General features: G+C 39.4%; 1 protein-coding gene across 10 annotated transcripts in view; it reads left to right on the forward strand.

Annotated features, from left to right (window-relative positions):
- ESRP1 (epithelial splicing regulatory protein 1) overlaps positions 1-26,285 on the forward strand; it is a 71,886-nt gene extending 45,601 nt beyond the window's left edge. For 3 of the 10 annotated variants that reach the window (XM_073999097.1, XM_005563716.4, XM_005563717.4), the window contains 3 exons: positions 11,022-11,172; positions 15,841-15,950; positions 24,749-26,285. In XM_073999097.1, coding sequence (XP_073855198.1) covers positions 11,022-11,172; positions 15,841-15,915 — 226 coding nt within the window. In that variant the 3' untranslated portion in view covers positions 15,916-15,950; positions 24,749-26,285. The remainder of the gene's footprint in view (positions 1-11,021; positions 11,173-15,840; positions 15,951-24,748) is intronic. The other 7 variants (XM_073999098.1, XM_005563718.4, XM_005563719.4 and 4 more) reach the window with 3 other exon arrangements.

Consider the following 26,285-nt stretch of genomic DNA (forward strand, 5'->3'; position numbering starts at 1 on the left):
CAGGGAGGAAATGACCCTTTTTAATTAAAAACCTTAATGCACCTTCTGAGAATAAAAATACAAATATGCTTAATCCTTTTTACCGTTGCACAAAATTAGCAAATGTGTTGGACCTCAAGGAAAAATAATCAGTCAAAACACCTAACAGACATTTGGTTTCAATTTAAAAAATTGTTTTTCCAAGGATTTTTTTCTTATAAAATTCAAACCATATTAATCAAATATAACTTAAAATCCCTATTATAGACACTTGCAAACAGAAGTTGTGAGATTATATATCTACCACTAAGTTTCAACAATATCTTTTTTTTTTCTTTGAGATAGTCTCGCTCTGTTACCCAAGCTGGAGTGCAATGGCGTGTGGTCTCAGCTCACTGTAACTTCTGCCTCTTTGGTTCAAGCAATTCTCCTGCCTTAGCTCCCCGAGTAGTGGGGTTACAGGCGTATGCCACCACCAGGGAAATGTTTAAAATAGGGCAATATGAGGTGAAATAAGCTTACTGTGTTTATCAAGATTGTCTCCTATATTTTGGTTAAGTTCTTCTGCTTTAAAGTCGTTACTACTTTAAGAATAAAGTATATAATTTAAAGGTATGTCTGATACAAATAGTTAACAGATGAAAAAAATGATCCCTAGGTTTTGTTCTTGGGGGCGGTGGGGGTGGTAGTAGGAAAAGCAATAGCAGTAGATGAAACAAGATTGGCAAACTTGATATTGTTGTGCAGGGCACATTATCTCACGGCTGTAATCCCAGCACTTTGGGAGGCCGAGGCAGGTGGATCACTTGAGGTCAGGAGTTTGAGACCATCCTGGCCAACTTGGGGAAACCCCATCTCTACTAAAAATACAAAAGTTAGCCAGACATGATGGCACATGCCTGTAATCCCAGCTAATTGGGAGGCTGAAATGGGAGAATCACTTGAACCTGGGAGGTGGAGGTTACAGTGAACAGAGATCGTGCTACTGCACTCCAGCCTGGGCAACAAAGTGAGACTCTGTCTCAAAAATAAATAACTAAATGATAACCAAAAAAATCTTCAAAAATAATAACTTTTGTGAATGTGCCTATCTGGAAAGTGCTTTCCATTACTTTGCCAATGTGCCCAAATGTTCATGGATCACAGTGGATTTTACTTGCTTCCTAACCTAGGATTTAAATAAAAATACTGCATTTTGAAATGTCATTTTTTCCTAAATCTATAAAAGGATCAGCTGTGTTATTTTGTACTTTCAGCTGAGCAAGAAGACTACTTTTAGCCGAGCACGGTGGCTCACACTTGTAATCCCAGCACTTTGAGAGGCCGAGGAGGGCAGATCACCTGGCGTCAGGAGTTCGACACCAGCCTGGCCAACATGGTGAAACCCCACCTCTACTAAAAATACAAAAATTACCCGGGCGTGGTGGTGCACACCTGTAATCCCAGCTACTCAGAAGGCTGAGGCATGAGAATTGCTTGAACCTGGGAGGTGGAGGTTGCAGTGAGCCGAGATTGTGCCATTGCACTCCAGCCTGGGTGACAGTGAGATTCCTCTCGAAACAAACAACTTTCAAAACAGTTTCTAATATAGGATTTTCTTTTTTCTCGAACACTCTGAAGAGACCAAGTATAGGATTTGTTTGAAAACTAGTGTGGGATTTATTTGAAAACTAAATTCTTTTAGGGGACTTTATGCAGTAATCTTGTTTTGTGTAAGCAGTCTCTCACTTTGCTGTGTGTTTGGAACAATATTAAGTTAACGCTAGTATGCAGTTCCTTTTTTGTAATCTTTGATACAACTGGGGTAAAATTTTTTTTTTTTTAATTTTGTTTTTTGAGACGGAGTTTTGCTCTTATTGCCCAGGCTGGAGTGCAATGGCGCGATCTCAGCTCACCACAACCTCCGCCTCCCAGGTTCAAGCAATTCTCCTGCCTCAGCCTCCCGAGTAGCTGGGATTACAGGCATGCGCCACCATGCCCAGCTAATTTTGTATTTTTAGTACAGATGGGTTTTTTCTGTGTTGGTCAGGTCCATCTCGAACTCCCAACGTGAGGTGCTCCACCCACCTCGGCCTCCCTAAGTGCTGGGATTACAGGCGTGAGCCACTGCGCCCAGCCTGGGGGTAAATTTAAGTTTAGTTTCCAAATTTTTTTGGCAGCACATACATTTGCCAGGTATTTGGGTGAAATATATTCTTAGAAGATTTATTCATTTGTGCCAAAGTGTTTTCCTATTTATTTGGTTCCTTAGACTTTTCTCCGAGTGGTAGAAACACAGGGCTGTAGAAGCCTGTATGGACTTTTAGGAGCACTAACAGAAATCCAGGGTCCAGAGGTAGTCATCAGTCCATAGACTGCTGTAGTTATTAAATCCATGAAGAACCTTGAAAAGTTAACCTTATTAATTTCAGATGAAATTTAAAGTCAGTTTAAAGGTTTCCTACATGAAAATTGACTAGGTTTTACACTGGCAAGGACTGAAACAGAATGTTTCCAGTAACTTCCAAATATGTGGTATTTGTAACACTAGGGATGTTAATGTTGATAAAATGGTTCTGTGCGGTCATTTTGCAAAGCAGTGGAAATTAGATTTTTCTGCAGGGTTTCGCAAAAATGTGAAACAATATGTAGCCCGTGATTCAGAGGGGAGAATGTAATTCTCTAATCTTCCCACTTAATCCATTCCTCTAACCATACATATGATACTTTGGCCTCTCTTTTTTAGAGAAATTATGGCAAGTCTGCAGGGCGTGGTAGCTCACGCCTGTAATCCCAGAAATTTAGGAGACCAAGGTAGGAGGATCACTTGAGCCCAGGAGTTAGAGACTATCCTGGGCATACGAAAAATTATTTTTTATGTTGGGATGGTGGCACCCACTTGCCCACTTGTAGTCCCAGCTACGTGGGAGGCTGAGGCTAGAGGATTGCTTGAGCCTGGAGATTGAAGCTGCAATGAGCTGTGATCCTGCCACTGCTCTCCAGCCCTGGGAGACAGCACAAGCCTGTCTCTTAAAAAAATAAATAAATAATAAAAAGCCACGTATATCTATATATGGCAAATCCTCAAATTGTGAATATTAATACTCTCTCATACTTCTGACTACCTTTATTTTAGAAAATCACCTGATAACATTAAGTAGTATTACCAATGTTTGTACTTTGTAATTATTAAATGGAGGAAGAGTATTATAAATCTTGTTATCAATATAGTATATATTATGAGTATGTTGATGTGGTGGGCATCTTGGCATCCAGTATGTTCATATCTTGTTTTATATACAATTTTATATGATTTGTTAGGCTACACTGTATATTATAAAACTAGACAATATATATTAGGGTCTGGAAAATATAGAGTAGGGAGAAATTTGTGGATAACAGAATCTTGGCCAATTAAATTGATATTGGCATACCAATGGGCTGTGCGGGAGCTTGAGACTGCAGGGAACTGTGATTGTGCCACTGCACTCTAGTCTGGTTGACAGTGAGACCCTGTCTCAGCAAAACAATAAGGTTGGGTGTGGTGGCTCTGTAATCCCAGCACTTTGGGAGGCTGAGGAGAGCAGATCACCTGAGGTTAGGAGTTCAAGACTATCCTGGCCAACGTGGCAAAACTCCATCTCTGAAAAAATAAAAAAATTAGCCAGGCATGGTGGCAGACGCCTGTAATCCCAGCTATTTGGGAGGCTGAGGCAGGAGAATGGCATGAATATGAAAGATGGAAGTTGCAGATCATGCCACTGTACTCCAGCCTGGGCGACAGGGAGACGGAGTCTCAAAAAAAAAAACAAAAACAAAAAGAAAACCAACAAAAAACAATGGGTTGGGAACAGGTAGTCAAAGCAAAGGAAGATTGAATGGTAAAATTCATAATTTAAAGGAAAAGATCATAACTTATCAGGGAAATGGAATTTTTATTTACATTGTGTTTAGAAAAACTTAATACCTATATATGTTGTTTTGTTTGAGACAGTCTCCCTTTGTCACCCAGGCTGGAGTGCAGTGTTGTGATCTCAGCTCACTGCAACCTCTGTCCCCTGAGTTCAAGCGATTCTCCTGCCTCAGTCTCCTGCAGCACCCACTACCCTGGCTAATTTTTGTATTTTTAGTAGAGACAGGTTTTGCCATGTTGGCCAGACTGGTCTCGAACTCCTGACCTCAAGTGATCCACCCGCCTCGGCCTCCCATAGTGCTGGGATTACAGGCATGAGCCACCACGGCTGGCCTATGTTACCTATATATGTACAGAGGATATTACGTGCTGCAGTGGAGGAAGTCTTTGACAACTTTATAATATATTAACTCATGTATTTCATTCAGTAATTTCCTAACATGATCTTGGTGCAGCTTACTGAAGGAGCCTTGGCTGTGATCCTAAGTAATTAATGTCTTTGCAACTATGATGCTCTAACAGTTTTCTGGATACAAGCCTTTAGAAAAGCCCCTCTAGTATTATTTTCTTTCCCTTCATTTCCTCACATCCCTTCAGCTCTTTGTTCAGGCAACCCTACGGTTGCTTATCCAGCTCAAGGACAGTCTCCTTGTTAGTTTATTTGATGTGGTGTAGTCTCCAAAACTTTAGAACCTTTGAATACACTGCTACATTGACTTGGTCATTTGTCCCTAACCCTTCATCCTGTCCCTCTGTCATCCTGTCAATTTTTGAACTTTTATATCTTTTGAGTACAAGTTACATTATTGACACCATGTATATATGATATGTTAATAAATACTGGGCACTTGAGAATCTGAAATATAAAGGTATAATGGAGGTAAGAATCTAAAACAGTGACATTATTGAACTTAACTTTAGATGAGTTACTAATTGGCATAGCACTTTTTAATGAACTTTTTATTCTTAACTTGGCGTGTGATTAGAAAATTTTGTGCTTAATCCTTATATTTCTCTAAACTACTGCCATAAAGTCAATACACATGATTTTTATTACAGCTTTGAGGTAATTTGATAAAATTTACCTATTTTAAGTGTTCAGTCATTTTTAGTATATTTACAGAGTTCCAAAATTTACAATTGTAGAATAATTTTACAATCTATAGGTAATCATGTAACAGTCTAATTTTAGAATATTATGTCACTCCAAAAAGAAACCTTATGCCCATTAGTTAGAAACTCCCATTTGCCTGTCGTCTCTCTCTTCACTGACCCCTCTCCTCATCCCTAAACAACTATCAATCCATTTTCTATTTCTATAGATTTTCCTGTTCTAGATAATGTTTCAGTTTCATTCATATTGTAACATATATCATCCCTTTTATGGTGAAATAATCATTGTAGAGCCATACCACATTTGGTTTATCCATTCATCAGTTGATGGCTATTTAGAGTTGTTTACGCTTTTTGGCTATTAAGAATACTACTTCAAACATTTGCATTCATGTTTCTGTGCGGACATAGGTTCTCAGTTTTCTTGGGTATAAGAAGTGGAATTGCTGGATAATACAGTAACTTTAGCTTTCAAGAAATTGCCAACCAGCTGGGTGCTGTGGCTCACGCCTGTAATCCCAGCACTTTGGGAGGCTGAGGCAGGCAAATCACAAGGTCAGGAGATCGAGACCATCCTGGCTAACATGGTGAAACCCCGTCTCTACTAAAAATACAAAAAAATTAGCCGGGTGTGGTGGGAGGGCCTGTAGTCCCAGCTACTCGGGAGGCTGAGGCAGGAGAATGGCGTGAACCCAGGAGGCAGAGCTTGCAGTGAGCCGAGATTGCACCACTGCACTCCAGCCTGGGCAACAGAGTGAGACTCCGTCTCAAAAAAAAAAAAAAAAAAAGTTTTCCAAAATGGCTTCACCATTTGACATTCCCACTAACAGCATACGAAGGTTCTAATTTCTGTAATTCCTTCCCAATTCTTACTGTCTTTAATTTTACCCATTGTCTTGGGTGTGAGTTTGCTATCTCATGGTTTTGATTTGCCATTTCCTTAATAAGCATTGGTTTTGAGAATCTTTATATGTGGATCTTAGCTATTTGCACATCTTTGGAGAAATGTCTACTCAAATCCTTTGCACATTTTTAAGTTGGATTATTTTCACTTGTAAATTTTTTTCATATATTCTAAATATGAAATCTTATAAGACATCATTTACAAATATTTTCTCCAATTCTGTAGGTTGTCTTTTCATTTTCTTGATAGTATCCTTTAAAGTCTAAAAGTTTTTAATTTTGATAGTTAAGTTGTTCTTTTTTCCCTTACACTTTTGGTGTGATATCTAATCCAAAGTCACAAAGATTTACTACTATGTTTTATAAGTGTTTTGTAGTTTTAACTCTTAGGTTTAGGTATAATTCGATTTGAGTTAATTTTTTGTGTGGTGTGAGGTAGGGGTCTAAAATCATCCCTTTAGAAAAAAATAGTCATCCTTTTATGTGTTGATAGTCCATTGTTACAGCACCATTTATTGAAAACACCTCTTTCCACATCAAATTGTGTTCTAGTAACTCTTATCAAAAATCTATGACCAGCTCTTTTTGTGCCATCAAAATGGTGCACATGAATGTCCTGACCATTGCTCTTAAGAGCATCAACAATGTCAAAAAGAAAGGCAAACATCAGGTTCTTAGAAGGCTGTGCCCCAGTGTGATTGTCCAGTTTCTGACTGATGATGAAGCATGGTTACAATGGCGAATTTGAAGTCATTGAGATCAGAGCTGGGGAAATTGTTGTGAACCTCACAGGCAAGTTAAACAAGTGTGATCATCCTCAGATTTCATGTGCAACTCAAAGATCTAGAAAAGTGGCAGGATTATCTGCTTCCGTGTCATCAGTTTCGTTTCATTATACTGACAACTTGGGCTGGCATCACAGACCATGAAGAAGCACGATGAAAACACACAGGAGGAAAAACCCTGGGATTCATCTTCTTGGGGATATAATGTATACAAATAAAATTCCTCAACAGCCAGGTGCCGTGGCTCATACCTGTAATCCTGGCACTTTGGGAGTCCGAGGCGGGCAGATCATGAGGTCAGGAGATCGAGACCATCCTGGCTAACATGGTGAAACCCCCCCCACCCCAAAAAAAATCCCCCAACAGACAAAAACAAAACCAATTGATAATAAGTGTAAAGGTTTATTTCTGTTCTCTCAATTGCATTCCGTGGGTCTATATGCCTCTCCTTGTGCTAGTACTATACTGTTGTGATTGCTGTAGCTTTGTAGTACGTTTTGGATTTGTGAAGAAAAAGTCCTAATTTTTCTTTGTTGACTATTCTGGATCCTTTGTATTTCCATATACATTTTAGGTTAAGTTTTGTCAATTTCTGTATGAAAGACAGCTGGAATTTTGATAGTTATTTAATTGCATCTGTAGGTCAATTTGGTGGTATGGCCATTTTAACAATATTAAGTCTTGCCCAGGCATGGTGGCTCATGCCTGTAATCCCAGTACTTTGGGCGGCTGAGGTGGGCAGATCACTTGAAGCCACCAGTAGTTTGAGACCAGCCTGGCCAACGTGGGAAACCCTGTCTCTACTGAAAATACAAAAATTAGCCGGATGTGATGGCACATGCTTGTAATCCCAGGTACTTGGGAGGCTAAGGCACGAGAATTGCTTGAACCTGGGAGGCAGATATTGTAGTGAGCTAAGATCAAACCACTGCACTCCAGCCTGGGTGACAGCAAGACTCAGTCTCAAAAAAAAATTACATTTATGAACATGGGCTGCCTTTCCATTTATTTAGATGATTTTTTCTTTTAACAATGTTTTGTAGTTTTCAGTGTGCAAGTCTTGCACTTTTAAATGCTTTTCTATTTTTGATGCTATAGTGAATAGAATTGTTTGATTTTTGGTGATTGTAGTGTATAGAAATGCAATTGATTTATCCCTGTATTGATCTTATGTAACCTTGCTGAACTGGCTTACTCGATCTAGTAGTTTTTTAGTAAATTCTTTATTTTTCTACATATAAGTTCATATTTGTCTTTATCTTGTCATTTTTATAATGTGAATTATTATTGCTGATTCTTATTTCAGTAATCCACAAAAGACCTTAAAATTTAGAATTTAGGGTTTTTTTGTTTTGAAACAGAGTCTCACTTTGTTGCCCAGGCTGGAGTGCAGCAAATCTTGGCTCACTGCAACCTCTGCCTCCTGGGTTCAAGTGATTCTTGTGCCTCAGCCTCCCAAGCAGCTGGAATCACAGGCATGTGCTACCATGCCTGGCTGATTTTTTTTTTTTTTTTTTTTTTTTTTTTTTTTTGAGATAGAGTCTCGCTCTGTCGCCCAGGCTGGAGTGCAGTGGCACGATCTCAGCTCACTGAAAGCTCTGTCTCCCAGGTTCACGCCATTGTCCTGCCTCAGCCTCCTGGGTAGCTGGGACTACAGGCACCTGCCACCATTCCCGGCTAAATTTTGTATTTTTTAGTAGAGATGGGGTTTCACTGTGTTAACCGGGATGTTCTTGATCTCCTGACCTCGTGATCCACCCACCTTACCCTCCCAAAGTGCTGGGATTACGGGCATGAACCACTATGCCCGACCTAATTTTTTGTTGTTGTTTTTAATTAGAGACAGGACTTTACCATGTTGGCCAGGCTGCTGTCACATTCCTGGCCTCAAATGATCACCTGCTTTCGCCTCCCTGAGCTACCATCCCTGGCTAATTTTTTCTTTTTTTCTTTTTTTCTTTATTTTTTTTTTTTTTTTTGTATTTTTAGTGGAGATGGGATTTCACCATGTTGGCTAGGCTGGTCGAACTCCTGGCCTCAAGTGATCTGCCCGCCTTGGCCTCCCAAAGTGCTGGGATCACAGGTATGAGCCACTGTGCCCCGCCTAGAATTTAGGTTGATGAAAAATTCTTACTCTCATGCCCTGTCAGGTAGATATATGACTTTTTAAATTTTTCTTATGGTTCTTTGTATACAGCAGGTAATCATAGTTGTGAAAAATAAGGGTAAGAATCCAAATTGTGTTGTATTTAAGCCTCATCAGAATAGATGGTACCTTAGATGTGGAATATAATTGTCATTTATAACCTTAAATTTCTAGTTGTGCAACATTTACTTTGGCTGGTTTTATCTTGATTATATTTTGAGAGTACTAGAGACCTCAGGCTTAATTTATAAAGGAGATCTTTAGGCAAATGGAATAGAATATGGCAGGACAAAGCTGTGAAAGTAAGTTGTATGCTGTGAAAATGACCTTTTATATCTAGTCTGGAAAAGTCTAAGTAACCAGTAATGAAATTTGTGCAGAAGTCCTGATGGTCTTTGAGGATTAGACTTGCTATCTATCTGAGCAAACACCATCTTTGAGTGAATGCTAGTTGTATAGGAGGAAAGTAATGAACCAGAAGTCGAGTTTGAGTGGTTCTTATAGTTTGGCAAGAGGTAACTTATGTGACCCATTGAGAAATTATTAAACTCTTAGCTTCTGTTTCTACCTCTGTGAAAATGAAGAGGTATGGCTGAATAGTGGCTAATGTCCTACTCAGACCAAAAGTTTAGCATTTCTTCTTTCTCTAGTCTCATAGTTGCCCATAAATTGACTTAAAATCTCACATTATGATCACTTAGTAGCCTTTAAAATATATTTATATCAGTGTCTGGGTTTTGCTTTCTTGAGTTTCTAATTTTTAATTTGTTGCGATAATATCTCATAATAGAGAGTTGTTTAAAAAACAACCCAAAAACTCTACTGGTGATTCTTACTTGCAAATTAGTTAAAGACTGCTGCTTTAGCAACATAATAGGTTAAGGGCAGCTTAATGTCAAGTAATAGTTTCAGGCTCCCATTGTTTTTAAAATAATGAAATATGATGGTGATGAAAATAGCAAGAATGAAGTAATGTTACAGCATTTTTATTGTTTATGAAGTAATTTGATATGTTAAGTCACTGAAGCTGAAGAGCAGTTCTGTGAAACTAGGAAAGTGCTGATCACCCCCTAGTTAGCAAATGAAGGAATTAAGTGACTTACTCAAGGTAGATGTGCTAATTAGAGACAGAGTCTGGGACTGGAGGCACATCTGACTCCATTCTCATTAAGCCATCTGGTAGGATTATGTATGATAGATAATCTCAAAGACTTTTAGTCCTTTCTGTTATGTGTTTTTCTTTGAAATGGGACAATTACCAACTCAGAAAGATGAATAAAGGTTAATAATCCTAAGTTGCGAGTGTATATTACTCGCTGATGACTTTTTTAAAATTCCCTATATATTTTCAATTATGAGTTTTAATTATATTAAACTGCATATGTAATATGAATTGTGTAATAAAAATAATTTTTTAATAATGGCCACCAATTGAGGTAGAAAACAGACTGGGTGGGAACAGGGTGAAACTAATTGCATAATATGGTAATGACTCGAGATGTCACATAAAGTTGGGTGTTCACTTGGCTGTGTTCCTTGGAGGTTATGGTTGCAGATATACCTGAAGACCCACTGATCAATTTTCTCCCTTGTGTTAACGGTGATTGATTTAATTTTTTATGTATCCCTTCCAACTTCCCCCACCCCCATTTTTTAAAAGGCAAGAAAATATAACTAATGGGCACTCTAGTACTTTGATTCGCTGTAGTACTGCTGTGCTATTCCTCATGCTCATATGGGTAGAACAGTCTACTCTTTGGTGCAATCACTTTGGATACTTTTGGTCTCCATGGCTGTGGTTCCCATTAGTTCTTTGTATGTGTGCCTCTTCATGCCTTAGTGTTCCTGGTAGCTAGCCTGTGAATCATCAGAGAACTGGGCCTCGGAAGTGGTGCTTTGTGGTGGAGTTGACATGAGGCTTACTTCTGTCCTTCCTCTTCTCTTAAGAATCTCAGGGATGTGAGGAAGCCCTGTATGTAATTCTGCACTAAGCTCTAATCTCACTGCCTTTCAACTTTTGGCTTTCGTGGTAACGTGAGACAGAACTGCTGTGGTGTTTTCACCTGTCTTAGGAAAGACAGCTCTGAGAAGTATAAGAAAGGTTGCCTTGAGAAATTCTGTTTCCTTAAGTAACTAATGTTTTTATAGTAAGTATTCAACATTGTCTATTCCTATTGGTTCACTGTGCTTTCTCTTCCTTTAGCCCCCCAGGTTCGCCTAATAGTCTTGGCTACTTCCCTACAGCTGCTAATCTTAGCGGTGTCCCTCCACAGCCTGGCACGGTGGTCAGAATGCAGGGCCTGGCCTACAATACTGGAGTTAAGGAAATTCTTAACTTCTTCCAAGGTTACCAGGTCAGTAGCTTGAAGGAGAATAATCCTCAGTGCCCTTATTAAGTTGATTTACCTAAAGAATGCAGCCAGGAAAGAAACAGATTCTATGAAACTCGTGTGTGTATATATGCTAATGGATTTGCTTATGGAAACAAATAGATCTGGAGTCACTGTGGGGACCAACTTCAGACTCATCCCCTTGTCAAAAATTAAGGCTTTTCCATGCTGTCTTAAGTCTTCCAACTTAATCTTTTAGTTACTTTTTGAAAAGTGAGCTACTTTGGGAAAGCTCTTGAGGGCATGCAGCAGTATGAGTGTTTACATCTAGAATAGGATTGGCTAAGGGGTTTTATTCAAAGTCAAGTGTCAAATCCTTGACTAAACCAATAAGTACTTAAACATGGATTTTAAAGGTGAGTATTTAAACATGGTCAGAGGCCCCTGGATAACCTGAAGAAAAAAAAAAATTGCCTAACTCCTGGGAGACTCATGAGTCTTTAAGTGGTGACACCTTAGAATGAGCTCTCAGGTGTTTGGCGAGCCTTTCATATTTATTCTTGTGACGCTAATGTTTGCTCTTGGCAGTTTTTTCTACCTCAGTCTGTGTCCATCAGCTGTTTTCTCAAATATGCTAAAGAATGAGATGACTTTTAGTTAAGAGTTCTTTAACAGTGAACATTGTCATCCCATCTAAGCAGATACCTTTCTTTCCTCAAGTCACATAATTACCTAAGTCTTGAATTCCTTCTTTCCTGCCATGTCTAAAAACTAAGTGACTTACAGTCTTTTTATTGTACTAATAGCAAAAATTGTCCTCTTTCCTCCTGGATCTGAACGTTTCTTGAGTCTTTAGAGTTGAGAAGCTGTTTTCGGAATAATAGTCACATTCTAAAATAGCCCGTGAGCATTTTCAGTACAGCATTACAAGGGTTGTGTCTGTAGAGGCTAATTGATGATTACAATGGGTTTACGAGCTTGGCATCTATGAGTCATGGAGGACTGTGATCTCAGCTAAAATTATCTCAGGGGTGATGCTACCGGCCCAAACCTACCAAGTGGCTATCATTTTCTCAGGGGCTTTTAAACATACAAAGGACACTTTCTGACAAAGAAAATCTATGGCTCATAGTGAAAAGCTGAAGGAAGGTGGAGGTCAGTAGATACTCCTCCCTTAGCAATTTTGCTGCCTTTAGAAGACTTTGAAAGGGATTAAAAAGTTACTTTTTCAGCTGTGTGTGGTAGCTCACGCCTGTAATCCCAGCACTTTGGGAGGCTGAGGTGGGTGGATCACGAGGTCATTAAATCGAGACCATCCTGGCTAATGAAACCCCGTCTCTACTAAAAAAAAATACAAAAAATTAGCCAGGCATGGTGGTGGGTGCCTGTAGTTCTAGCTTCTTGGGAGGCTGAGGCAGGACAATGGCATGAACCCAGGAGGCAGAGCTTGCAGTGAGCTGAGATTGTGCAACTGCACTCCAGCCTGGGTGACAGAGCGAGACTCTGTCTCAAAAAAAAAAAAAAAAAAAAAAAAAATTACTTTTTAAACTTCCTGTCTGATTCGTTAGATTATAAAAGGAAGATTTTACTGAAAACTTATTGAAAAGGTTGCTTATTATGGAGAAAACATTTTGACATGTATTTTATTTTTTCCTTTGTTTTCCTAGTGAAGAAAGTTCAAAGAAAGTTTCGGGTTTTAGTACTCAGCTCAATTAATTTCTTTTTCGTTTGTTAGACTAACAAACTTTTACATTCACACTGAATAGAATTAGGTTGCCTTACGTATAAATTAGTAATGAGATGAAGCAAAATTGCTCTTTATTATTAAGAGTGTCGGCTGGGCATGGTGGCTTACACCTGTAATCCCAGCACTTTGGGAGACTGAGGCAGGTGGATCACTTGAAGTCAGGAGTTTGAGAACAGCCTGACCAACATGAAACCCTGTCTCTACTAAAAATACAAAACCTAGCCAGGCGTGGTGGCATTCGCCTGTAGTCCCAGCTGCTCAGGAGGCTGAGGCAGGAGAATCGCTTCAACCCAGCAGGCTGAGGTTACAGTGAGCCAAGATCACGCCCACTGCACTACAGCCTGGGTGACAGAGCGAGACTCCATCTCAGAAAAAAAGTGTCATGGCTGGCATTTGTGGGTATTTATTTTACCACAACCATGCAATAGGGATTATTTCTATGTTTATGACTAAAAGATTCACATTCTTCAAAATTAAGATAACATAACTTCAGTCTGTAGCAGTTTTTCTTTTTAGTAACTTCTTAGAACCATTCAAGGTTGAAATAGAGTTGTCCAGTATAACTAGAAACATAACGATTATGCAATATTATTTCATCTCAAGGCATTTGGCCTTCATTTCTGAAGTGCTTGGAATTTATGAACTGGAACAGTGAGTTAGGATTACATAGGAACTTCAGTTATCTAATTCAACCTATCAGATTTTTCTGATATCTTCTTCAGTAATCTGAGCTTTGAGGCAGTCATAATGCATGCACTCAAAATCTTTACACCTAACTCAATTTTGTATCATTCTTACATAAAACGCGTATTTTCTACTATCTTGAAGAGTCCATGCCTTCTTGTTTCGTGTTCTCAGTTAAATTCACTATGGGGTTCCATCTTCTTTAGATTTGGCAACCAAGACGATAAAATCAGTGGATGACATTTTTAAAAAACTGTTCACTTAAGGGTAATCTGTGTTTACCGAGAGTGCATATATTGCTGTTGCTGGCTTAATGGGAGGTTTTAATTTTATTTCTAGTTATTTTATATAATTATATAATTATATAATAACTAAGCAAATATCCAGGCAATAATTGGTTGAGTAAATAAAATTTCTTTTTCTTTTTTTTTTTTTCAAGACAGAGTCTCGCTCTGTCACCCAGGCTGGAGTGCAATGGCGCAATCTCAGCTCACTGCAACCTCCGCCTCCTGGGTTCAAGCAATTCTCCTGCCTCAACCTCTCAAGTAGCTGGGATTACACGCGTGCCACCATGCCCAGCTAATATTTTGTATTTTTTTTAGTAGAGAGAGGGTTTCACCGTGCTGGCCACGCTGGTCTCGAACTCCTGACCTCGTGACCCACCTGCCTCCACATCCCAAAGTGCTCGGATTACAGGCATGAGCCACCGCACCTGGCCTATTTTTCTCTTTTCTATCTATTCTGAAGCTGAAGAAATTTGATGGTCTCTGATTCTGTCTCTTAAAAATACATATCTTGATGTAATAATGGCATATATAATTTTATAAATTATCTTTAAATATAATTTTTTATGTATTTTCCCCCAACCTTTAACAAAATTTCTTACATAAAACTACTCTAGGCCAGGCGCAGGAGCCCAGGAGGTCAAGGCTGCAGTGAGCCATGATTGCACCACTGCACTCCAGCCTGGGTGACAAAGAGCAAGACCCTGTCTCAAAACAAAATTTCTTACATAAAACTACTCTAGGCCTGGGATTACACCTGTAATCCCAGCACGTTGGGAGGCCGAGGCGGGTGGATCACCTGAGGCCAGGAGTTCAAGACCAGCCCGGCCAACATGGTGAAACCCTGTCTCTACTAAAAATACAAAAAAATAGCCACGCATGGTGGTGCACGCCTGTAGTCCCAGCTACTCAGGAGGCTGAGGCAGGAGAAGTGATTGAACCCAGGAGGTGGAAGTTGCACTGAGCTGAGAATGCGACATTGCACTCCAGCCTGGGTGACAGAGCAAGACTCCGATTAAAAAAATATATATGTTAAGAGGGCCAGGTGTGGTTGCTCCTGGCAACCTGGTTGCTCCAGAGCAAGACTCTGTCTCAAAACAAACAAACAAAAAACTACTCTTTGTGTCTTCCATACTTCATCTGGGGTGGAGGTAAAGCCAGAAAGACCAAGGATTTACAAACTACCATGAAAATACTTGATAATGAGGATGTCATTCTGGTCCGTAAAAGAAACGTGTGTATATTTTAGATAATACTTTTTCATACTGAATGGACTCTCAGGTATCCTTACACAAATCCTTTAATATTTTCATTTGCTCTTTGTACTACCCTTTACCATCAATGCCTTTTACATTTTCAATAAATGCGAGTTTTTGTTTCTCTTCAAGTACTGATTGTTTCTTTGGACCTCTCACTCCTAGCAGCTTTACTTGCTGCCCTATTGGGAGAATAAGACTGATATTACAAATACATCTAATGCTATCTAAAATTCACTGCGTTGTTTGGAGATACTGGGTATTGGGCTTATTGTACAATGCCTTGCAAATAACTAGTGCTCAAATATTTGATATCTAATCATACCTGCAGTAGCGTGAAAACAGTACTATGCAAGATCTGAAGAAATTGGTCTCCTAAGAGACCAATATGTGTATGTGTGTAATCCATGTTTTCAATCTAATGTCCTGTGTGTGTGTGTAATCCATGTTTTCAATCTAATGTCCCGTGTGTGTGTGTGTGTGTGTGTGTGTAATCCATGTTTTCAATCTAATGTCCATCCTAGAAAGGACTCTTATGGTATTTAAACATGTTAAGAAATAAAGATTTGGGTTAGTAGATATGTATATGGCTTGTACCTGTGTTTGTTTCCTCCTATCTAAATGTCCTATACTTTCATTGGTAGATCTATTTAGTTGAAATATTATCCATAGTGACAGTTTGTCCGTCTTTTGATCCTGTTTGTTTTAACTTGCGTTTTAGTATGCAACCGAGGATGGACTTATACACACAAATGACCAGGCCAGGACTCTACCCAAAGAATGGGTTTGTATTTAAGGGCCCCAGCAGTTAGAACATCCTCAGAAAAGAAGGTAAGGCTTTATGATGTGCAAGTTAAATTATAAAGGGCCAAACAAATAGAGATCAAGATTCTGAAGGCATTTAGAAATCAACTGAGAGAATCCTTTTCTTCAGTGTAATATAAAATATCAGATATCCTGGAAGGAATGGAGACTAGAATTAAGTTTGTCATCTAGGCACATAGAATCTAAGCAACATTAATGGATCAGAGTTGTTATTGTGGGGCAAGGGAAGACTTTTCCCTTTGGACATTCATTTACTATCTCTCATGTGGAGTACGAGTTGGGTATTCTTTTTTTTAATTCAGGTAAAAATTACATAACATAAAATTAACCATTTTAAACTCATTTACAACTCAGTGGTTTTTAATATATTCACTACATTGTGTAACTACTACCTCAATTTAGTTCTAAAACATTTTTGTCACTCCCTGTTTTCTCTCCCAATAGCTCCTGGCAACTAATCTGCTTTCTGTCTCTGTGGATTTGGCTATTCTGGATATTTCATATAAATGGAATCATACATGTGACCTTTTCTGTGTTTATCTGTTTAGGTTCAACCTTGTAGCACATGTTAATGCTTCATTTGTTTTTATGACTGAATAATATTTTGTTTATGGACATATGACATTTTATCCACTGATAGACATTTTAATTGTTTGCACTTTCTGGCTATTGTGAATGGTGCTGATGTGAGCACTCACGCATAATTATTTGAATATCTGTTCTTAATTATCTTTGGTGTGTACCCAGGAGTATAATCACTGAGTCATGTAGTGATTCTTTTGGATTGGGTATATTTTTCCTGTTTCCTCTTTTAAAAAGATTGTTGTAGAATATACACAACAAAACTTAACAATTTTAAAGTGTCCAGTAGCATTAAGTGTACATTCACATTGTCGTGCAACCAGGTACCGCCATCTACCTCCAGAACTTTCTCATTTTCTCAAACTAACATTCTGTACCCATGAAACAAGAATTCTCCATTGCTCCTTCTCCCCAGCCTATGGTAACTACCATTCTACTTTGTCTCTATGAATGTGACTATTCTAGGTAGTCCTAAGCAGATTGATTTGTCCTTTGGTAACTGGCTTATTTATTTCACTTAGCATTATGTGTTTAAGTAGATTTGGGCATACGTTTACATGTGCTTTAATCCAAGATGATTGGAAGGTTTTTTGTTGCATGTCTTTTTCCTTTTCTAGAACTAAATGTAGACAACAGGAACCCTGATAAGTTTCTTTGAAAATAGTCTTCTAGATTAATGTTTTGAGTCCAGTTTCTCCTCAATCCCCATTAATCCACAATCTTTTCTTAAAGGATACTGGCATTCTTTGAGGCTTCTTGGGAGATGTAGTTGTAGGGCTGTGTTCAGGAATTTTGATACTGGTTTTTATTCATTTTTGATTGTTGAGTTTTTTGAAGTTGGCATGCTGGCATGCCCAATTCTGTTAACATTTTCATGGCTGTGGACCCTGTGGGCTTTAACCATGTGGTTTCTAAACTGGAAATGAGGTTGCCAATACTTTGTCATCATTGAGAAATAAGAATTTGCATCTTAGCCCTTTGCTCTGAAGTGTGGAAACCCCAGTTCTAAGTTAGAAGTGAAGATTTTTTTCAGATCTGTCATTTTCGGTGAGGTTTCAGGATACTTGGTCCTACTAACGAGTGTCACGTACGAATGCTTTGCAGTGGTAATGGGTGTTCTCTAATCTTTGTCTCAGTGGTGAGAATACATTGTTCTAGCCTGTTGATATCCATTTTGGTCCGTATTTTCTTTTCATGTGTTCATTGTTGAACACAATGTTGTCTATGAATTTGATTAACACACAGTCTATATTTTTAAATGAGTATACTGGATAAGAAATGACTAGAAATGGAAGCTTTTGACATTATACCAGAAATGTCCTAAACTGACTATGAACCATTACTCACCACCTCTAGTTTTTTACCCTATATTTATATATTTGGAGTCATGACAGAATAACAGATTGGGTGCTGTGTTCTAATCTAGATGTCTGTATCTTTTCATCATAATAAAGTCAGGTGCCTTTATATTACAAATTTTTAAAAATACAGATCAGGCTAAGAGCAGTGGCTCATGCCTGTAATCACAGCACCTTGGGAGAACAAGGTGGGCAGATCACTTAAGCTCTAGGAATTTGAGACCAGCCTGTGCAACATGGCGAAACCCTGTCACTACAAAAAAATACAAAAAATTACCTAGGTGTGGTGACATTTACCTGTAATCCCAGCTACTCTGGAGGCTGAGGTAGGAGTGTCAATTGAGCCCAGGAGGTCAAGGCTGCAGTGAGCCATGATTGCACCACTGCACTCCAGCCTGGGTGACAAAGAGCAAGACCCTGTCTCAAAACAAAAGAAAAAGGATAGATCACTGTGTGAAATACTTGGCATAATTTATCTCATTTAATTATCTTACCAACTCTAGGAGATAGGATTATAAAAGTATTGGGTGCTCATTGCAAAGAATTTGGAACAGAGAGACAGGTATAAAGAAGTCACTAATAATCCCACCACCCAGAAACAAGCATAATAAATACTTCCTTTCATCCTCTCATACCCTCATGCAATTTTGGACCTTGTTTCTTTCCCCTTAACCTTGTATTGTTTTATATATATATATATATATATATATATATATATATATATATATATTTACCACCTCCTTATCAGTATCAAATTCATCATCATAACCAAGTGGCTCATGCTTTTGTAAGTACTTACATCCACAGTTTCATTTGAGACACAGCATAACCTTGCAAGGAGGCATCATGGGCCCATTTGACAGATGAAGAAATGAAACCCAGAGAGGTTAGGCAACTTCCACAAGTCATACAGCTAATGATGAAGCTGACAAAAAGATCCACGCCTTCTGGCTTCACTCTGAGGACTCTTTTCTGTTAACCAAACAGTAGCATGGCAAAGTGCTTCCAGTGGACTGCATGGTGGACCCCGAGATATATCCACGTCCTGATCCCTGGAACCTGTGACTATTACCTTCTATGGAAAAAGCTGTAATGAGGTTCTTGAGAGGACAAGTAGATCATGAATTATCTGGCTGGCCCCTAGATAAAATCACTTGTGTAAGAAAGAGGCAGAGGGAAATCAGACAGAGACACATACAGAAGAGGAGGCAGCGGTGTGACCAGGGAGGCAGAGATGAGAGAGCCGTTGACACAGCTCAGGAGTGTTCCCAGCTACCAGCAGCTGGAAGAGGCAAGGACCTGACTGCTCCCTGGAGCCTCCAGAGGATGCGCAGCCCCACTGACAAAATTTCTCACTCCTGGCCTCCAGAATTGTTAGAGAATGAATACCTCTTATTTTATGCCACCCAATTTATGGTAACAGCAGTGACAGGAAACTAACAATATTTTTAAAAATATATTAAAAGGGCCGGGCGCAGTAACTCATGCCTGTAATCCCAGCTCTTTGGGAGGCCAAGGTGGGTGGACCACGAGGTCAGGAGATCGAGACCATCCTGGGTAACACGGTGAAACCCATCTCTACTAAAAATACAAAAAATTAGCCAGGTGTGGTGGTGGGCGCCTGTAGTCCCAGCTACTTGGGAGGCTGAGGCAGGAGAATGGCATGAACCTGGGAGGCAGAGCTTGCAGTGAGCTGAGATTGCGCCACTGCTCTCCAGTCTGGGTGACAGAGCAAGACTCCGACTCAAAAAAATATATGTTAAGAGGGCCAGGTGCAGTTGCTCATGTCTGTAATCCTAGCACTTTGGTAGGCTGAAGCAGGCAGACCATCTGAGGTCAGGAGTTCGAGACCAGTTTGGCCAACATAGTGAAACCCTATCTCTACTAAAAGTAGAAAAAAATTAGCTGGGTGTGGTGGCATGTGCCTGTAAGCCCAGCTACTTGGGAGGCTGAGGCAGGGGAATTGCTTGAACCAGGGAGGTGGAGGTTGCAGTGAGCCGAGATCATGCCACTGTACTCCAGCCTGGGTGACAGAGTGAGACTCTGTCTCAAAAAAATAAAATAAAATAAAAAATTTGAGAGAACGATCTCATGGCTGTCTATAGGATCAGGTAAACATAGCTAACACCCACAACGAGGTCTGGTAAAGAAGTCACACTATTCTGTCTTCTCTTGCCTTGTCCCATCCACCCAGCCAACACGTGTTGACTATCCCCTTGAATCACTGGAGATGTTGGAGATATGCCTCATTTAGCCATTCAAGATGCCCACAAACCTTTCTGGAAAGAGACTGGGCATCTGGCTGGAAGAAATGCTTCCTCAGATGGCCAGAAAGGGTGTTTTTCTCCACTTACTGTTACATTCCAAGGTTTTTTGTTTTTTGTTTTTTGTGGGTATTTTTGAGACAGGGTCTTGCTCTGTTATCTAGGCTGGAGTGCAGGGGCAGGATCATGGATCACTGCAGCCTCAACCTACTGAGCTCAAGTAATCTTCCTACCACAGCCCCTGAGGACCTGGGTCTACAGGTGTAGGCTGCCATGCCTGGCTTTTTTTTTTTTTTTGGTCCCTGTAGAGACAAGGTCTCACTATGTTGCTCCAGTCTGGTCTTGAACTTCTGGGTTCAAGTGATCTGCCTGCCTCAGCCTCTCAAAGTGCTGGATACAGGCATGAGCCACTGTGCCTGGCCAAGTTCCAAGGTTTGTATTTGTTAGGTCTCAAAGGCAATGTCGGCCCCCAGATTTAAATCTATTAATGATATTTTGGCTAGTACATGGTAGCTCATACCTGTGCATGGAGGATTGCTTGAGCCTAGAGGTTCAAGAGTAGCCTGGGCAATGTGGTGAGACCTCGTTTCTACAAAAAATTAAAAGATAGGTGTTGTCATGCACATCTATAGTCCAAGTTACTCGGGAGGCTGAGGTGGGAGGATGGCTTGAGCCCAGGTGGTCGAGGCTGTGGTGAGTTGTCATCGTGCCACTTCACTCCAGCCTGGACGACAGAGCGAGAGTTAATGAATGAAAACAAGTTTTACAAACTAAAGTTTCATATTAATACATAACTTCTGCTGTTGTGATTACAATAATCATAGGGACATAGGGTTTATTTTTGAGTTTTTTTTTTTTTTTTTGAGATGGAATCTCACTGTCGCCCAGGCTGGAGTGCAGTACTTTGATCAGTGTTATCTTTCCCCTTTTTGTTATTGGACTGTCAGCCTTAAGCAACAGGGCTTTGCTGTTTTGATGAGTGTGTTTTCTATGCCTTCCGTAGGATCTGTTCTAAAGAGGTCAGATTACATAAACTTTCTAAATAACAAGAGAAATTCCTACTGATAAATTTTATGCAAAAATAACACTGTATTTACCTCTGTCTGGAGGGTTATCAGTTAATTACATGAAAATATAAAAACTGTGTATTTGATCATTTTGTAACTTTATGTTGCAAGTTATTGTGTAAGATGATTAAAAAGAACAAACTTTTTATGAGATCTTAGTTTTTCCATTTAGATAATCTGAGTCCAGAATAACAGTAAAAACACATAGGAAGTACTTATAGTTTCCCGAGTAGCTGGGACTATAGGCGCCCACCACCACGCCTGGCTAATTTTTTATATTTTTAGTAGAGATGGGGTTTCACCATGTTAGCCAGGATGGTCTCGATCTCCTGACCTCGTGATCTGCCCGCCTCAGCCTCCCAAAGTGCTGGGATTACAGGCATGAGCCACTGCACCCAGCCTTCAAGTGAGCCTTTCACTTCAACCTCCCTGGTAGCTGAGATTACAGGTGTTCTCCACCATGTTTGGCTGCAGAATTGCAGGGTTTTTAAGGGATTAAAGGTTCATTCTGTAGCATATAGCACCAGTGGTGAAATCAAGATATCTTTAAAGACTTCTTTGTATGTAATACTTTAATGACAGTGTATTACAAAATAAAAACATGTTTTAACACAGATCTTATTTGAAAGGGAAATCAGATTTGTAAATGTCTGCAGTTGTAATTCTCAACTATCTTTAAGTGTTTGCTATAGCTAAAGGGGAAGAGGAAACATTTTCTCTATCCCCTTCTGAGATCAATTTTTTTTTTTTTTTTTTTTTTTTTTTTTTTGCTAGCAGTTAGGAGTCTGCAGTTTCTTGTTGCTGTTGTTTTGAGATGGAGTCTTGCTCTGTTGCCCAGGCTGGAGTACAGTGGCGCGATCTCGGCTCACTGCAACTTCCACCTCCCGGGTTCAAGCGATTCTCCTGCCTCAGCCTCCTGAGTAGCTGGAACTACAGGTGCACACCACCACTCCCAGCTGATTTTTATGTTTTTAGTAGAGACAGGGTTTCGCCATGTTGGCCAGGATGATCTCCATCTCAACCTCATAATCTGCCTGCCTCATCCTCCCAAAGTGCTGGGATTACAGGTGTAAACCACTGTGCCCAGCCTCAGTTTCACTGTTACACAATCAAACTCCACTGGATACCACTGGGATTAAAAAGCATTTTGAGAAGGCTAAATGTTTAACTTTTCCTGGCATTTCCACATTTTATCAGAATATGAAGGCTTAATTTGCAGCATCTACAAAGATGCTATTTCTTAGAGCTAGGAATGAAGAAGGTGGTACTCATTGACTCTAATAACTGAGAGTCCCAGGGTTGACTGATACAGCTGGATCCAAGGGTTTGCTCCTCCAAGCTCACTCTGAGATACTCCTAGAACACTTGGCCTTCACTGGCCTGGCTTACATCCATCCCTGAAACCACAACGACCTGGGATATGCAGGGCTCTTAACTGGCCATGCCTGGGCCACTTGTTTGGCTCAGTGGTAAAACTGCCTCTTAGGGGCTTGAGATTAGGTGATGGGGCAGTTTTAAATTCAGGTGCTACTGCCAAAAGAGGGGTAAAATAGATATTGATCAATAGTGTTGGGTCATTGATTTTCTTATCTGAGTTTAGTATCAAAGGAGAAGCCTTTCAGCGTGTGGTATTTTAAACTGAGTGCCAAATTGTGGTCACTTTGGAAACCACATTTAAAAGATGCATCCTAACCAGTATTTTTGTGTTTTTTAAATACCCGATTTTACATTTGTACCATTTGTAGAATCTGTGTTATTAAAGCAAATTTAATCTTGAAATAAATTAATCTTCATGTCCTTCTGAGACTGATTTTTTTTTTCTTTTGCTAGCAGTTAGGAGTCTTCAGTTTCATTGTTAAGCAATAAAACTCCATTAGATATTTCATACTGGCCATATGAAATAAGACTGCAGTCTAAAACATTCCTGTTTTTCATTTACATGTCAAAGTATGCATAATGGCCGTGTGTGGTGGTTCACACATGTAATCTCAGCACTTTATTATGCCAGGCAAGAAGAACACTTGAGGCTGAGTTTGAGACTAGCCTGGACAACATAGGGAGACCCCATCTCTAATATGTGTATATATATATATATATATATATATATATATTTTTTTTTTTTTTTTTTTTTTTTTTTTTTGATTTAGTCTAGGACCAGGTGCTGTGGTTCACACCTGTAATCGCAGCACTTTGAGAGGTCAAGGCAGGAGGATCGCTCGAGGCCTAGAATTTGAGACCAGACTGGTTAGGATGGTGAGAATCTCTCTTTATAAACAATTTGAAAATTAGCTGGATATAGTGGTGTGCTTGTGGTCCCAGCTGTTCAGGAGGTTGAGGTGGAGGATACCTTGAGCCCAGGAATTTGAGGCAGCAACGAGCTCTGATCGCACCACTGTACTCCAGCCTGGGTGACAAAGCGAGGCCTCATCTCTTTTTGGGGGGGAAAAAAAATTCTGCAGTGAGCTATGATTGGACCATATCGCTCCATACTCTATCCTGGGTGACGGAGCTAGACCCTGTTTCAAAAAAGTATATAATGCCTACCAAAAGTTCTTATTTTATTCTTATTTTAAGGTTGTATGGTATATAAGTAAATCTGTATTAGTTTAAATCCTGCATCTGCCCATTACTAACTTAATCATTCTTTGCTTCAGTTTTTCCTTCTCTAAAATGGGGATAACATGGTAATCTAGGTTGTATATGGGGATGAAATAAATTTATCCATGATCCATATAAAGGTGCTAATTATCAACTAGTCACGGGCACATAGAGCATATATGTCATGCCTTATTGCTTTTTTTTTTTTTTTTTTTTGAGATGGAGTCTTGCTCTGTTGCCTAGGCTGGAGTGCAGTGGCATGACCTTGGCTCACTGCAACCTCCACCTCCTGGGTTCAAGCAATTCTCCTGCTTCAGCCTCCCAAGTAGCTGGGAATACAGGCATGCACCACCACCCCCAGCTAATTTTTGTATTTTTAGTAGAGATGGGGTTTCACCATGTTGGCCAGGCTGGTCTCAGACTCCTGACTTCAGGTGATCTGCCTGCCTCGACCTCCCAAAGTGCTGGGATTACAGGCATGAGCCACCACACCTGGCCCCTTACTGCTTCTTATTAAGTGTCTTAGAAATTATTTGGAATTTCTTATACTAGAATTTAACTTTAAAATTTTGTCTAAATGGTTTTATTTTTGTAATGATATTGAACCTCTAAGGAATGAATGAAATAGTCTCTCCAGAAAGGAGCTGAGCTGAGCAGGGAGTTGGCAACCATACATGTTAAACTAAACACATGATACTACAAAGGGTAGGAGTGGTTCAGAATGCCAACTACTGTGTAAACCATGGAAACTTCCTTGACTAGTGCTCTACTCCCAAAGCCCTTGCCATGTAAATGCCAACTATGTCTGTGTGAAATAATAACTTGGACCGTCTTAAAGCTTTTTTGTCCTTGTGGAATTTGAAATCATTTTGGTGGCTGCTGAGAATGACATTTAGAGACTATAACATTTCCTTTTATCACTTTTTTTTTTCCAGTGTTTGAAAGATGTATGGTGATCTTGAAACCACCAGACACAAGAAAACTTCTAGCAAATTCAGGGGAAGTTTGTCTACACTCAGGCTGCAGTATTTTCAGCAAACTTGATTGGACAAATGGGCCTGTGCCTTGTCTTTTGGTGGAGTGAAAACATTTGAGCCAGTGAAGCCAAATCCTTATAGCAAGCAGCATGCAGCACACCTGGCCCTTTGCTGATTGCAAATAGGCATTTAAAATGTGAATTTGGAATCAGATGTCTCCATTACTTCCAGTTAAAGTGGCATCATAGGTGTTTCCTAAGTTTTAAGTCTTGGATAAAAACTCCACCAGTGTCTACCATCTCCACCATGAACTCTGCTAAGGAAGTTTCATTTTTGTATATTCCTGCTCTTTTCTCTTCATTTTCCTGTCTTCTGCATAATCATGCCTTCTTGCTAAGTAATTCAAGCGTAAGGTCTTAGAATAATAAAATCACAATCTTAGGAGAATGAATAAAATTATTTTCCCAGTCTCTTGGCCATGATGATATCTAATAATTAAAAACAAATTAAAATAAATTTTTAAACTCCTGAAGATAAATTAGAAGAAATTGTGCACCCTCCACAAAACATACAAAGTTTAAAAGTTTGGATCTTTTTCTCAGCAGGTATCAGTTGTAAATAATGAACTAGGGGCCAAAATGCAAAACCAAAAATGAAGCAGCTACCTGTAGTTAGTAATTTCTAGTTTGAACTGTAATTGAATATTGTGGCTTCATATGTATTATTTTATATTGTACTTTTTTCATTATTGATGGTTTGGACTTTAATAAGAGAAATTCCATAGTTTTTAATATCCCAGAAGTGAGACAATTTGAACAGTGTATTCTAGAAAACAATATACTAACTGAACAGAAGTGAATGCTTGTATATATTATGATAGCCTTAAACCTTTTTCTCTAATGCCTTAACTGTCAAATAATTATAACCTTTTAAAGCATAGGACTATAGTCAGCATGCTAGACTGAGAGGTAAACACTGATGCAGTTAGAACAGGTATTGATGCTGTCAGTGTTTAACACTATGTTTAGCTGTGTTTATGCTATAAAAGTGCAATATTGGACACTAGCTAGTACTGCTGCCTCATGTAACTCCAAAGAAAACAGGATTTCATTAAGTGCATTGAATGTGGATATTTCTTTAAGTTACTCATATTGTCCTTTGCTTGAATGCAATGCCGTGCAGATTTATATGGCTGCTATTTTTATTTTCTGTGCATTACTTTAACACCTTAAAGGGAGAAGCAAACATTTTCTTCTTCAGCTGACCGGAAATGGCCCTTTAACTGCAATAGGAAGAAAAAACAAAAAGGTTTTTGTGAAAATTGGTGATAACTGGCACTTAAGATCGAAAAGAAATTTCTGTATACTTGATGCCTTAAGATGCTGTCTGCCCAAAGCTCTGAAAGACTTTAAGATAGGCAGTAATGCTTACTACAGTACTACTGAGTTTTTGTAGAGTTAACATTTGATAATAAAACTTGCCTGTTTAATCTCAA

Source organism: Macaca fascicularis, chromosome 8 (genome assembly GCF_037993035.2).
Source record: "Macaca fascicularis isolate 582-1 chromosome 8, T2T-MFA8v1.1".
Classification (NCBI taxonomy): domain Eukaryota; kingdom Metazoa; phylum Chordata; class Mammalia; order Primates; family Cercopithecidae; genus Macaca; species Macaca fascicularis.